This window comes from Eubalaena glacialis, chromosome 7 (genome assembly GCF_028564815.1).
Source record: "Eubalaena glacialis isolate mEubGla1 chromosome 7, mEubGla1.1.hap2.+ XY, whole genome shotgun sequence".
Classification (NCBI taxonomy): Eukaryota; Metazoa; Chordata; class Mammalia; order Artiodactyla; family Balaenidae; genus Eubalaena; species Eubalaena glacialis.
Genome location: NC_083722.1, coordinates 20215906 through 20228616, shown reverse-complemented (window position 1 = coordinate 20228616; position 12711 = coordinate 20215906). Strand labels below are relative to the sequence as shown.

At 38.7% G+C, this 12711-nt stretch overlaps 2 protein-coding genes across 2 annotated transcripts in view; one reads left to right on the top strand and one right to left on the bottom strand.

Annotated features, from left to right (window-relative positions):
• LOC133094976 (cytidine monophosphate-N-acetylneuraminic acid hydroxylase) overlaps positions 1-12711 on the top strand; it is a 272381-nt gene that overhangs the window by 238881 nt on the left and 20789 nt on the right. The window contains exons 9-12 of the mRNA XM_061195773.1: positions 5024-5171; positions 5501-5582; positions 6357-6494; positions 8905-9040. Coding sequence (XP_061051756.1) covers positions 5024-5171; positions 5501-5582; positions 6357-6494; positions 8905-9040 — 504 coding nt within the window. The remainder of the gene's footprint in view (positions 1-5023; positions 5172-5500; positions 5583-6356; positions 6495-8904; positions 9041-12711) is intronic.
• On the bottom strand, positions 1799-4941 carry LOC133094879 (tissue alpha-L-fucosidase-like). The gene is given in 5 exon segments (XM_061195633.1): positions 1799-2420; positions 2422-2562; positions 2668-2937; positions 4137-4152; positions 4923-4941. Coding segments are annotated over 5 exon segments (1041 nt in total). The 3' UTR covers positions 1799-1825.

The window sequence follows — 12711 nt, the reverse complement described above, 5'->3', positions numbered from 1 at the left end:
ACCAGAGCCATGTGATACTAAGGATAGGAACTGAAACTTCCTTAACCCAGGCAATCAAAAAGGAGGGAGAAAGAAGAACTTGGATTTACAAAACCACACACATTTGTGAATGAACTGTTACCAGAAGAGGCAGGGTCATATTCCCAATCCCCTGGTGTCATTTCAGGGTCCTGTTTGCTCATGCTTATTCAGAAGTTTGTGTCACGACTGCTGGGCTGCCAGTGTAAACATCTAGCAGTGCCCACAGTGTTCTAAAATGAAGCAACTTCACCGTATTTTTTTTCTGTGACTTTACATGACAGAATTCACATGAAGGACATACTTTGATCGAAATGTCCATGGTGAGGGAAAATATGTTGTTTGCTGGTTGACTGGACCCTTGACTTTTCTATTGAAAGCATATGAGATCTCTAAGGCACGAGTATGTTCTCTCTTTTTTTTAAGGAAACGGTTTAAAAACAAGTAATTAACTGCTTTAGTAACAAATTACCTGCAACACACTTAAAAACTGAACATCACCCACTGGGATATTGTGGTGCCACAATTAAAAATCGACTTGTCTACTGCGCAATACCTTTGTTCCATACAAGCTTCTGGAACCAAACACGTACAACTGCAGAATTATGAGAGGCCTGGGTTCATGCATTGTGTAATAACAGTATTGTGTGGTACTAATTTTATATAGCTTGTATAGAGAGAACAGTAAACCAGGTGATTACTTTATAGTACTTGTTGCAAGATGCTGTTGCCTAAGGTCCTGATGAGGGACATTTTATGGGAAAGTCCTGAATTATAGGGAAGATAAGAACTTTTCAAGTCACTTAGCCCAGTTATTTCTCAACCACTGTCCTGAAAACCAGTTTCATTTTAATTTCAGGGAATTGTGTGGGCAAAGTTGCCAGGCATTAAAACACTGGTCCTCTACTGTAGTATCACAGTGCATTGGTTGTGTAGTGTATTATGAATAGTTTATTACTGAAAGTTACCGAAACTTATAATTTTCACTCCTTTGAGTTTATTTCTCTGATATAGAATAGACCCTTACTTTTTGACTCTTACCTAGTCAACTAATAAATACCAAAGTCATTTGTCCCCAGTCCTCTTGTCTGACCTTGATTTACTGAATAAAACCTCCTTTATTTACAAAAACAAGGGGGAAAGGCCAATGTGCTTTAGAAAACAGTCTTTTTTTTTTTTGGTAGAAAATAATTTGATGTACAAATTTATTTATTTGATTGTATTAAAGAAAGCAGGACAGAATCACATTCATTTTCTTCATAGTATCACTGTAAATAGACTGAATTTCAGAGCTGTTAGTTTGCTTTGGAAACTTCTAAAAAGCTGACTGATAGCAGCCTAGGAAGCATTTTCCTTCCCCTCCAGTATCTCTTGCTCCTGAGGGTAGGTGGGGGTAATTGCTCACTTTTGATGCTAAATAAATAGCATGTGGTGGATTTTGCCAAATCCTTTTCAGCTCCTCCCATAGGCAACAGGATGACTTGGCTTATTCTTGATCTGAAGTCATTTGAGTAAACAAGCAGGTTATGAAACACAGAATGGAGTGAAGTTTCCATCGTAGATAATTCCCAAAGTTAGGATGAGCTTAACTGTTCAATCCCTTCTGCTGATCAGAGAGAGAGATGCTAGCAATGGATCTCAGATCTTTGATCCTGTGAGACATCAGCGTAACATAATCCATTCCTTTTATTAAAATGCGTTGGAAAAGAGATGTCTTGAGTAGACAAGAGTAGTTTATTACAGTGGTGGTACTATAAGAGGAAAATCAAAGTGCAGGCAGTGTCCCTTTCTTGTTGAACTCCAGTGGTCACTCCACTCCTGTCAGCTCTACAGTCCAAGCAAACTCAGTCGGAAGAGCAGAGGGTGGTAACTGGGACAGGTACGTGAGGAGACCTTTATCTGGATTTGTGGACCACTTCAGATCGTTTTCGATTCCCAGCTTGGTCAACTCTGTAGTCGAAGTAGTTATGGGGGATTTAAGGCTTAAGATTCCATCTTCTGGCCAGTGCAGGAAAATGGCATAAACAGCTGATCCTTTTGAGGTATACCACACAGAGGTCGTGTTTTTTTCAGATTGTACCCTCCATGGTTTGGAGGCATAGATAGCCTCCCCACTGATGCTCAGCCACTCCCCAACAGCAAGAAGCCTTTCTTGGAAGATGGGAGCAATCAGTCCATCTTTAGTTGGTCCAATGTTGAGAAGATAGTTGCCTCCCAAACTTACTGTCTGAATCAGTTCCGAAATGATTCGAGATTCACTTGTGATGTCACCCATTGCCATGTCGTGACGATAGCCCCAGGACAGCTTGTCTGTTGAGGTGCACATCTCCCACTTGTGATCTGGCAAGGTCTCTGGCCTGAATTTATCTTGACAGTTGTAATATCCTCCATGGCGACAGTAAATGACCCCATAGGTTATTTACTATGACCACATCCTTAACTGGCCTATCATTGTAGAGCCAAGCAAGAACATTTGTAGAGTTCCAATAAGTATCAGGACATTCCCACTCTCCATCAGACCAAATCAAGTCAGGTTTGTACCTGTTTAAGGCTTGTAAATAACAAGAGCCAGGATTCAAATACAAATCTGCCAGATGCCAAATCCTCTTCAGGGTCCGGCAGACCATGTTGCCCTTCTTCAAGGTCCTGCTAACAAGGTCATATAGCTCTGGCATTGTTTTTGCGCAGACAAAATGCTGTGTTTTGAAGCCATTTTTCTTATCACATAGGTAGAGAGGAAGGAACCATTCTAAGAGTAAGTGATAGAGTCCATAGCATATGTTCCTATTTCGGATGGCTGTTCCCAACTCACCAACCAAATCACGATGGGGCCCCAGATCCTTAGAGTTCCACTTCCAAGACACAGGACTTGGCCAGTTTGTGAAGGCTTCGTGATGCTTTGTTGTCAGGACTACATACCTGCTGGTGTTGGAGGGTCTCCTGCAGAGGCGGGGGGTGGCTGTGGCTCACCGTGAGGACAAGGACACTGGCAGCAGAAGTTCTGGGCTAGAAAACAGTCTTTAGTCAAAGAAATGTGATTTATTATGTAAATATATGAGTATCGTAATGGATGATATTATTAATAGATGCCAGTAAGAATTGTCAACAATTTAAAAATTGCAAAGCAATAAACATCCATTTTAGAATAACTTATCCTAACTCCTAAAGTCCTTTAAAGTAGAAGATTTAAGTGGTTAACCCAGAGACTGAAGACGTGTTCAAAGAATCCTTGATTTTTTGAATCCTTTGTTTTTAGAGAAGAAAACCTACTGATTTTTTTCCTCTGGATTCTACTTATTTAATATAGTTCTGGAACTTGAATATTAGTGAAGTTAATAAGTGCTGATATGCTGATTTTGTTTATAATTTTCTTATTATTAAATATCTTATTTCCCCTGACATTATACTCTATGCACAAGTCTGATTCTTAAACCAGATAGCACATTCATTAAAGTTGGAATTGCCTTCCTTTTTTTTTTTTGAACCTTTTATTTTATATTGGAGTATAGTTGATTAACAACGCTGTGCTAGTTTCAGGTGTACAGCAAAGTGATTCAGTTATACATATACAAGTGTCTATTATTTTTCAAATTCTTTTCCCATTTAAGTTGTTACATAATATTGAGCAGAGTTCCCTGTGCTGTACAGTAGGTCCTTGTTGGTTATCCATTTTAAATATAGCAGTGTGTCCATGTCAATCTCAAATTGTCTTCTAATAGAAGAAGCACTAAGTTTAGGATCAGAAAACCTGAATTTGAATACCAATTTACTATCTGTTAGTTGTGTATTTCTGAATATGTGTCCTCATTTATTAAAAGCAAACAAAAAATTAGAGGGTTTTTTGGTGAGAATCAAATAAAATAACATGTGAAAGTGCCTAGCACCATGACTGGTATATAATAGATATCTAAACAGCCATTTATTTGTTTATTATTCATGTTTTACCATACCCCACAGTGGTATATAATTCTTTTATGTAATGAATGCTCAGAAATGAGAATTGACAATCTATGTAGGTACTAAAAAAATGCTTGGATGGTTAATGGTGTACTGAGTTGGGATTACTACAGATGGTGAATGTCATTTTCCTCTACACTAAATTTTACTGTCTTGCCTACCTGCTAACCAACTCTCCTAAAGGACAAAGAACTCATTCTTTATACCACAGTGTGACTATCAACCTTTGATGGTTGAAAAACTGTCTCCAGTGACGGGCAGCTCATAGGTTCTCCTTGTTTAATGGCCAAGACCTTTCTCTTATTGGGAGCTGCTAGTTGAGGGATGAGAAAAAATGAAGATCATGGAGACCTTCACCTACCAGAAACCTCTTCAGCAGGACTTTTCCACTCTGCAACTTCTGTTCGAACTACCTTTGTTCAAAGCAGCATCAGTGTGGAAGATGGAATTTGCACTCCTGGTTTGATATACACACTGTGGTATATGGTATGTTCTCACAATAAAGAGGAATCTCCTAGGAAATTCCCCTCATTGTTACAGTCAACCTTGAGAAAAAACTCTTCTTTTGGACTCTGCGGAGAGTCTGGTTTTTCAGTACCTTTCTTCTTTTTTTTTTTTTTTTTTTTTTATAATTTTGCTTGTGGCCTTTTTTCAAGTTTATTTATTTATTTATTTATTTTTGCTGTGTTGGGTCTTCGTTTCTGTGCGAGGGCTTTCTCCAGTTGCGGCAAGTGGGGGCCACTCTTCATCGCGGTGCGCGGGCCTCTCACTATCGCGGCCTCTCTTGTTGCGGAGCACAGGCTCCAGACGCGCAGGCTCAGTAGTTGTGGCTCACGGGCCTAGTTGCTCCGCGGCATGTGGGATCTTCCCAGACCAGGGCTCGAACCCGTGTCCCCTGCATTGGCAGGCAGATTCTCAACCACTGCGCCACCAGGGAAGCCCAGTACCTTTCTTCTTGGTCAACATGTTGGTGTAAGGAGCAGACTGTCTCTTATACTAGGTGATTGTATTTTTTCCCCTTTCAACCTTCGAATTCTTCTGATCCTAGTTACCCCACACTGAAGAAGGTTGCTGGAAGAAGACCAGATATTCCCATTTATGTCGGAAACACAGAAAGACCTGTCTTTTGGAATCTGAAGCAGAGTGGTGTCCAGTTGACTAATATCAATGTAGTGCCATTTGGAATATGGCAGCAGGTCAGATATCTGTGTTCTTTCCACACCTTTCAGTTATGCTTTCTGGGGTAAATTTTAGGCGAGGTAGTCGCTTTAAACACTAAAGAAACAATGGCCTACTTTTTCTGTACATAGTACTGTGTAAATACATAGCACTGTGTAGATCTCTATTTGAGCTAAAATAAAAGGTGGCTTTTCTCTCCATTTATCAATGGTATGATTCTACTGGATAATAAATCCAGTTCTGAATAAAAGGGATTTCTTTCCAGAAGAGATGACAATTTCTTGAAATATTGAATTAAAAGCCAAACTGACATAAACAGTTATTGGTTTTATTGTTAAAATTCCAGGTAGACAAAAATCTTCGATTCATGATCTTGATGGATGGTGTTCATCCTGAGATGGACACTTGCATTATCGTGGAATACAAAGGTATTTTCTTATTCTCATTAACAGTGAAAAATGAAAAATATTCTTGGTAAGAAGGATAGTAAGAGCTATCCAAAATTTCATCCTGTGTTCATCTTCTTCTTCCATCTTCATTTTCCATAGAATACAATATATTCTATCCCTGTCTTAGGAAAAGAGGGTGTCATTCAGATAATCTTACAGAGAACAAATTAGCAGTAATGTGCTCGATGTAGTGACAGGTGCAAAGATTTTTTTTCATAAGGCAACAGATATTCTATATTTCACCTATAGTAACTTATTCAAAACTGCCTTTATTGAATAAGTGTTTTACTTTCATCTTGAAATATTATGATGTAACATAATCATACACTTCTGCCTTTCATGTGAGAAGATGGCTTTACACCAACAATCATTGAATAGAATTTCCAGGGGGTTGAGAGATTTGTGCTGATTTGGTTACTCTTTCCCCTGTATCCTTTGGGCTCAACATCTGAAGATAGCTGGCCGAGGAAAGTAGTCTATCAACGATCCAGAGTGGAATCAAGCTAACTCTCCTCACCCAGAACCCACCAATCAGACGGGATGAGTTTATTCACTTGAAAGTTCAAAGTGTGCTATTGAAGACTTTAGATTTTGAAATCTTACTCTCTCTTTTCCTTGGACATAAGCAACTCTTCTATAATTGAATGAGTCAGATTATACAGACTTACATGGAAGACTTTGTTGACCTGGGATTTCAAACTGTGGTTTTCAAGATTTCACCTTGAGTATTGATGCCACTTTATTTTTCCACAGGTCATAAAATACTCAATACAGTGGATTGCACCAGACCCAATGGGGGAAGGCTGCCTATGAAGGTTGATCTAATGATGAGTGATTTTGCCGGAGGGGCATCAGGCTTTCCGATGACTTTCAGTGGTGGAAAATTTACTGGTAATACTTTATATCAAAGTGATGCCAAGGAGCAGGCATGGCACTTCGCTAAATGCTGTGCGAATCAATACAAAGATAATTAAGACATGATCCTTCCCCACAAGAAGGTTACAATCTTATTGGGAAACCGGACTTGCAAATCACAGATATACAAGCTAAAGTTTCCAGCTCAGAATATGCTGATGGAGCATGAAGGAAACACTAAGGAGATTAGGGAGCATCTCAGGAAAAGTCAAGAAAAATAATCATTTGGATCAATTTGATTCCTGATGTAGACTGTAGAGCAGAACAGGAAGAGTCTGACATTGGTAATCCAGGCTTAAGTGCTCTTGGTATGTGGTTCAGAATAGGGTGTGGGCAACTCGAGGTGGGCACATCCCCTTGGACTTGTGGAATGCCCATACAGGGGAGGGATGAGGCAAAGGAAGCCCCTCTAAAGTATGGGGTTTCTGGGGGCCGGGGAAATAGTCGTCAAAGAGTACAAACTTCTAGTTATAAGGTGAGTAAGTTCTGGGGATGTAACGTACAGCATGATGACTATAGTTAACAGTACCGTGCTATATACTTAAAAGTTGCTAAGAGGGTAGATCTTACATGTTCTCATCACACACACAAAATGGTAATATGTGAGGTGATGTAGGTTAACCAACCTTGTCGTGGTAATCATTTAGCCATACATGCGTGTAATGAACCCATCCTGGTGTATACCTTTAACTTATGTAATATTATATATCAGTTATATCTCAAAGCTTGAAAAAAATGTGGGGTCCAAGGCAGAAGCTCTTCTGCTCTGGGTCTAAGGGTGGTGCTAGGGTTGGGATGGGGGAGGGCGTGTAAGTGGTATATTTTGTTCCCTACTTTTGCTCAGTATGTACGCATTGCTAGCATTGTAAGTTCTCAATATATGTCCACTTAATAAATTAATATTTTCTGTAAGCGATCTCTGTTTAACAATGTGGCAGAAATGCCCTACTTGCAGTATGAGGAAAGCCTGTCCAGTTCCTTACTTCCTTCTCTGAGTCTGTGGTCATTGCCTCCCAGAATGAGTCACCAGTGAGAGATAGAGGGGAGGTGCTGTCATTACGGGGTTAACAGTGTGACTGGGGAGGTGACATATACCTACTAAAGGGTAGCTAGCATACCTCCATTCTTATGTGAGTATGTGTGTGTGTGTGTGTGTGTGTGTGCACGCGCGCACACACGCACATACATTTAAAAAGGTCTAGAATATACCAAAATGTTAATAGTGGTTATGTCTACCTTGTGGATAACTTATTTTTTTCTGTATCCTTGTCTGTGTTTATCAGATTTTCATAGCAGTAACAGTAGGAGCAGTTCCCTGACATGGTACCCCACATGCTCTGGGCCCTGCCTAATTTCAACTTCCTTTACTGCCTGTATCCCCATTGCTTGACAAGTGTCAGCTCATACTGGCCTGCTTTTTGTTCCTCAGACCCAATACACCAAGTCCATCTGTGCCCTGGACCTTTGTATGTGCTGTTTCCGCTGCCTGGAGTGCTATTGCCTTTGACCTCCACGTGGTCGACAACTTCTATGTCTCTGTCTGTGTTCTGTGATTCCAATGTCATCTTCACTAACTGCCCTAATATGCCCCTCCACCCCACACCTCATCACCCCAGCCACTCTCCATCCCATGGCCCTGTTTTACTTTCTTCCTAGCTCATCACTCTTTGAAATGAGCTTATTTCCTTATTCCTTATTTGCTTCTTTCACTAGAATGAATGCTCCATAAGAGCAGGGACCTGCTTTATCTTGTTCACCACTGTATTCTCAGTGCCTAGAACTACGTCTGGCACATAGTAGGTGCTCAATAAATATCAATCAAATGAATGAACGAGCAAACGAACAAATGAACAACCTGTGAGGTAGGCAACATGATTCTATTTTACAGAGGAGAAAACAGACTTAAAGAATTTAAGTGGTGGAGCTGCATTTTGATCCTAAGTCTTAACTGACTCCAACATCCATGCCCTTGACCACTGTGCATCGCCTGGGTGTAATGAACATGCTTTGCTTTTATAATCCATCCAAATAGCAAAGCCATTTCCATGTTAGTAGAGAGTTAAGCATTACAAGAATTAAAGTGCCCTTAAAATGTGCACGCATGCAAGATACAACTACACATGCCACCCTGTTTATTCAGCTAGGGTCCAAATGAATTGCCATTAACAAGGAGAGGGTTCAGTGTCTCTGGCTGGTTTGGGAACATTTTCCTAGTAACCAACTGAAATTTGCAAAATAAAGCCACTAATGACAAGGAGCTTTGCTCTATGTCTGCATTAGTCAGCTGTCAATTTTTATCTCCTGAAAGCCTTCTAATCTACTAGAACTCTTGTTTTTCTGTGATTTCTGAACAGAGGAAATTCTAATCCAAACCCTGTTATTCCAGAGGAATGGAAAGCCCAATTCATTAAAACAGAAAGGAAGAAACTCCTGAACTACAAGGCTCGGCTGGTGAAGGACCTACAACCCCGAATTTATTGCCCTTTTGCTGGGTATTTTGTGGAATCTCACCCATCAGACAAGTATGGCTGGACGTTTTGCATAACATATTTACACACGAGTTAATGTATGCTGGGATGAATGATTTAGCTGTGAATACAACATGAAATGAGAAAAAGTAATTAGTAGGAGTCTGGAGCTTATTTAACAAGCTGCCTGGGAACAGAGAGCCGTGCTTGACAGCTAGAGTTAATTCAGATAGATTTTGTCCAGAAGGATCCTGGAAAGAATGAAGGCAACTGATATGTATTCAGTATACACTAGGAATTGAACTGGGGCTTTTAATCATTTAGTCTTCCAATGACACTGTAAGGTAGGTGTTATTATGCCTGTTTAAGTTAGGGAATCTGAAACTCAGAGAGGCTAAGGGACTTGCTTGAAGTCACCCTGCTGGAAACACTGGAGGTGAGAAATGAATCCTGGTATGCCTAGCTCTAAAGCTATTTTCTCTATACCACACTACCTCTCAGAATAGAGACTGTATGATTATCAAGTTATTTTCTCATTTTTGAGTATCTAAAAGGACTTCTCTTGCAGCGACATAACTTCTAGATCTTGTTTTTCAAGTGTATTTTTGGAGGTCAATGAGTTTTCTCTGAGAATGTTTAAATGTTGAGTTTTCATTTTAATGGTCAAATGAATGACAATCTTAATACTGGATATTGCACAAGATTTCATAAATGTGAATATTCACACTTATGGTTCTTTTTTGGTCACTTTGATACCAAGTCATCATTAAAGATTTAGCAGTTAACTTTTAATAAAATGTTTCTCAAACAGGAGAAACTTCAAATTTAAGAAACATTGGTTTTAGTTCAGCTTAACTACTGTTTTTAGATTGGATTGTCCTTCTTTGGACTTTACTACTGTCAGGTGCCTGTGCTGGGGAAGTGCTTTTCCTTTTCTCTCAAAACATGGACCCTGTGATCCAAAATTTCTTATGAATTACTAAAGCCAAACTAAACATTTGCAATATTGTTAGTGTCCTTTTGAGATTTTGAGTAGACCTGCTAGGGCCAAACTATGAGAACACTTATTATTTATATTGCAATCACATTAACTATATAAATTAGTTTAGTATAAATGATATCATTTTGTTATTTAGTCCAAAAACAAGGCATGTATTTTCATTTGTATAGGTTTTCTTTTGTGTCATTCAGTGGCATGTTAAAGTTTTCTTTATATAAGACTCACACACTTCTGGTTATGTTTATTCCTAGATATTTTCACTTTTTCTTTTGGTTGCTATTGCAAATGCAGTCTTTTCTATAATTATATTTCCTAAGTAGTAGCTGTTTTAATTGTTTGGAATAGTTTTCAGCTGATTTTCTTTAAATCATCTGCAAATAGTGGTAGTGATACCTCCTTTCATTACTTTATATGTCTGATTCATTGATGTTGTTTTGTTGGATTATTTCAAGTAAAATATTCCTGACTTAGAATGTTTATGCTCACTTAACTATGAAGGATGGAAGATGGAGTAGGTACAGTGGAATTAATGGAGGTAGACAGCAAATGAAGGACTTAGTGAACCAGGGAAGGGTTGTCTGTGTCAAGTGACAGTGATACAGAACCAGGGGAATGAGCTACTCCAATATTACTAGAAGTTGATGGCCCTGGAAAACTTCCCTTCAATTTCCCCCAAACCCTTCAGTTTTCTAAAGAAAATACTAGTTATCGGTGAATAGGTGTGTCTCACACTCAATCTTGATCTAGAACGAAATGACAGTTAATGCGACAAAAATAAACTTCTCAGTGCCTACCAATGTAGACATGGCACAAAGGTTTCACTTAAATGCACTAAGATTCAGTGTAGTTAAGAATCAGTATGGCATAGACACCAAGCAATCAGAACAGATAACAGGTAGTGCTGGATCAGGTCCTGGAGGCTCTGCTCTTTCAAACTTTAATCCTTTAGTTGACTGAATTGAGAGAGAGCTAGGAGGCCCCAGGGGAGGGTCAGGCGCCTGGGACAGCAAAGAGGGCACTCAGGGAAGCAGCTTTGAACCAACTGGCATAGAACTATTTCAGTATTTTAGCAACTGTTATGCCTTCTGGCTGAACATCAGTCTGTCCTTAGAGCAATGGAAAAAGAGAAGAGATTCTGCTGCCATTTCCAGCTCTCACATCACACTACGTGGAAATACCCAAGAACTAAGGGATTAGACTGTGGTGGTATTTTGCATACCACACTGCTTGGGACAGTGGTGAGCATCTGTTAAAAGATATAAAGAGAAAGTGTGTCTAAGATAAATCCAGGAGAGTCTGAAAAGGTGAAAACAGTGGGTTGTTCTATCACTTTCATGTTCTTAGTTATGGGTCACTCAAGTAAAAAGTACAAAATCGATAGCAATATTTGCCACATGACACTGTGGAGAGTATTAAAGTCAGGCCAGTGAGGAAGTATTATTGAACTTGAATTTTTTAAAAAACTCAGAGAATTTCCTAAATTGGCTTCATGTTAAATGTTCCATGTCAAAGCATGTAGTCTGAATGCAGATAAGTTAAGCATCCTTTGGGATGATCTTACGGTCTAGGGTTTAACTAGAGAAGAGGAACCAGACAAGATAATGGACATTTGAAGTGACTTAATCTATTACCTAAAATGTGAGAAGGAAATAATTTTTCGCATCGGACCCACAAAGAGTTCTCTGCCTGAGAGGTTAAAAATGGAATTGTACCCCAGACTCAGGTGTATTAGAGAGGTAGAGAGATGGTCTGTATCTGTGGAAAAACAGAAATACAAGCAGAGAAAAGAATGCATTGTTCATATGGAAAAATTCAAGTAACTGGATTTCTAGTCATAAACCATGGAGACTAGAAGGTGGTAAGATAGTATTTTTAAATTGCTTAAAGAAAAGAATGGTCAACATAGACTCTATATCCAGTGAAAATATCCTTCAGGAATGAGGGTAAAATAAAAACATTCCCAGATGAAGGAAAACTAAGGCAATTCATTATAAGAAGACCTACTTTAAAAGAAATGCTAAAGAAAGTTATTTAGGTAAAAGGGAAATGACACTAGAGGGAAACTTGTGGAGGGACCACACTACCCAATTGTAAGACTTGCTATAAAGCTCCAGTAATCAAGACAGCATGATATTGATGAAGGGATAAACACATAGATTAATGGAATAGAGTCCAAAAACAGAGCCATCCAAATATAGTCATTTGATTTTTGACAAAGGTACAAAAACAATTCAGTGGAGAAAAGATAGTCTTTTCAATAAATGTTATTGAATGTTGAGCAATTAATTGGACATTCATATGCAAAAACTGAACCTCAATATAGTAGACCCTGCACTGTATACCAAAAAATAAGTCAAAATGGGTCATAGATCGAAATGTAAATGTAAAAGTATGAAATTTTTAGAGGAAAATATAGGAGAAAATCTTCATGACCTTGGGTTAAGCAAAGACTTCTTAGGACACCAAAAGCACAATCCATAAGTGAAAATTTTAATAAATTGGGCTTTATCAAAACTAAAATTTTTGCTCTGTGAAAGACACTGCTAAGAGAATGAAATGATAAACTACAGACCATGCGAAAAAGTTTGCAAATCATATATCTCATTAACAATTTGTATCTAGAATATATAATGAACTTTCAAAAATCAGTGTAAGGAAACAAAGAACTCAATAATAAATGGGCAAAACATTTTGAACAGATACTCCACCAAAGAAGATATATTGA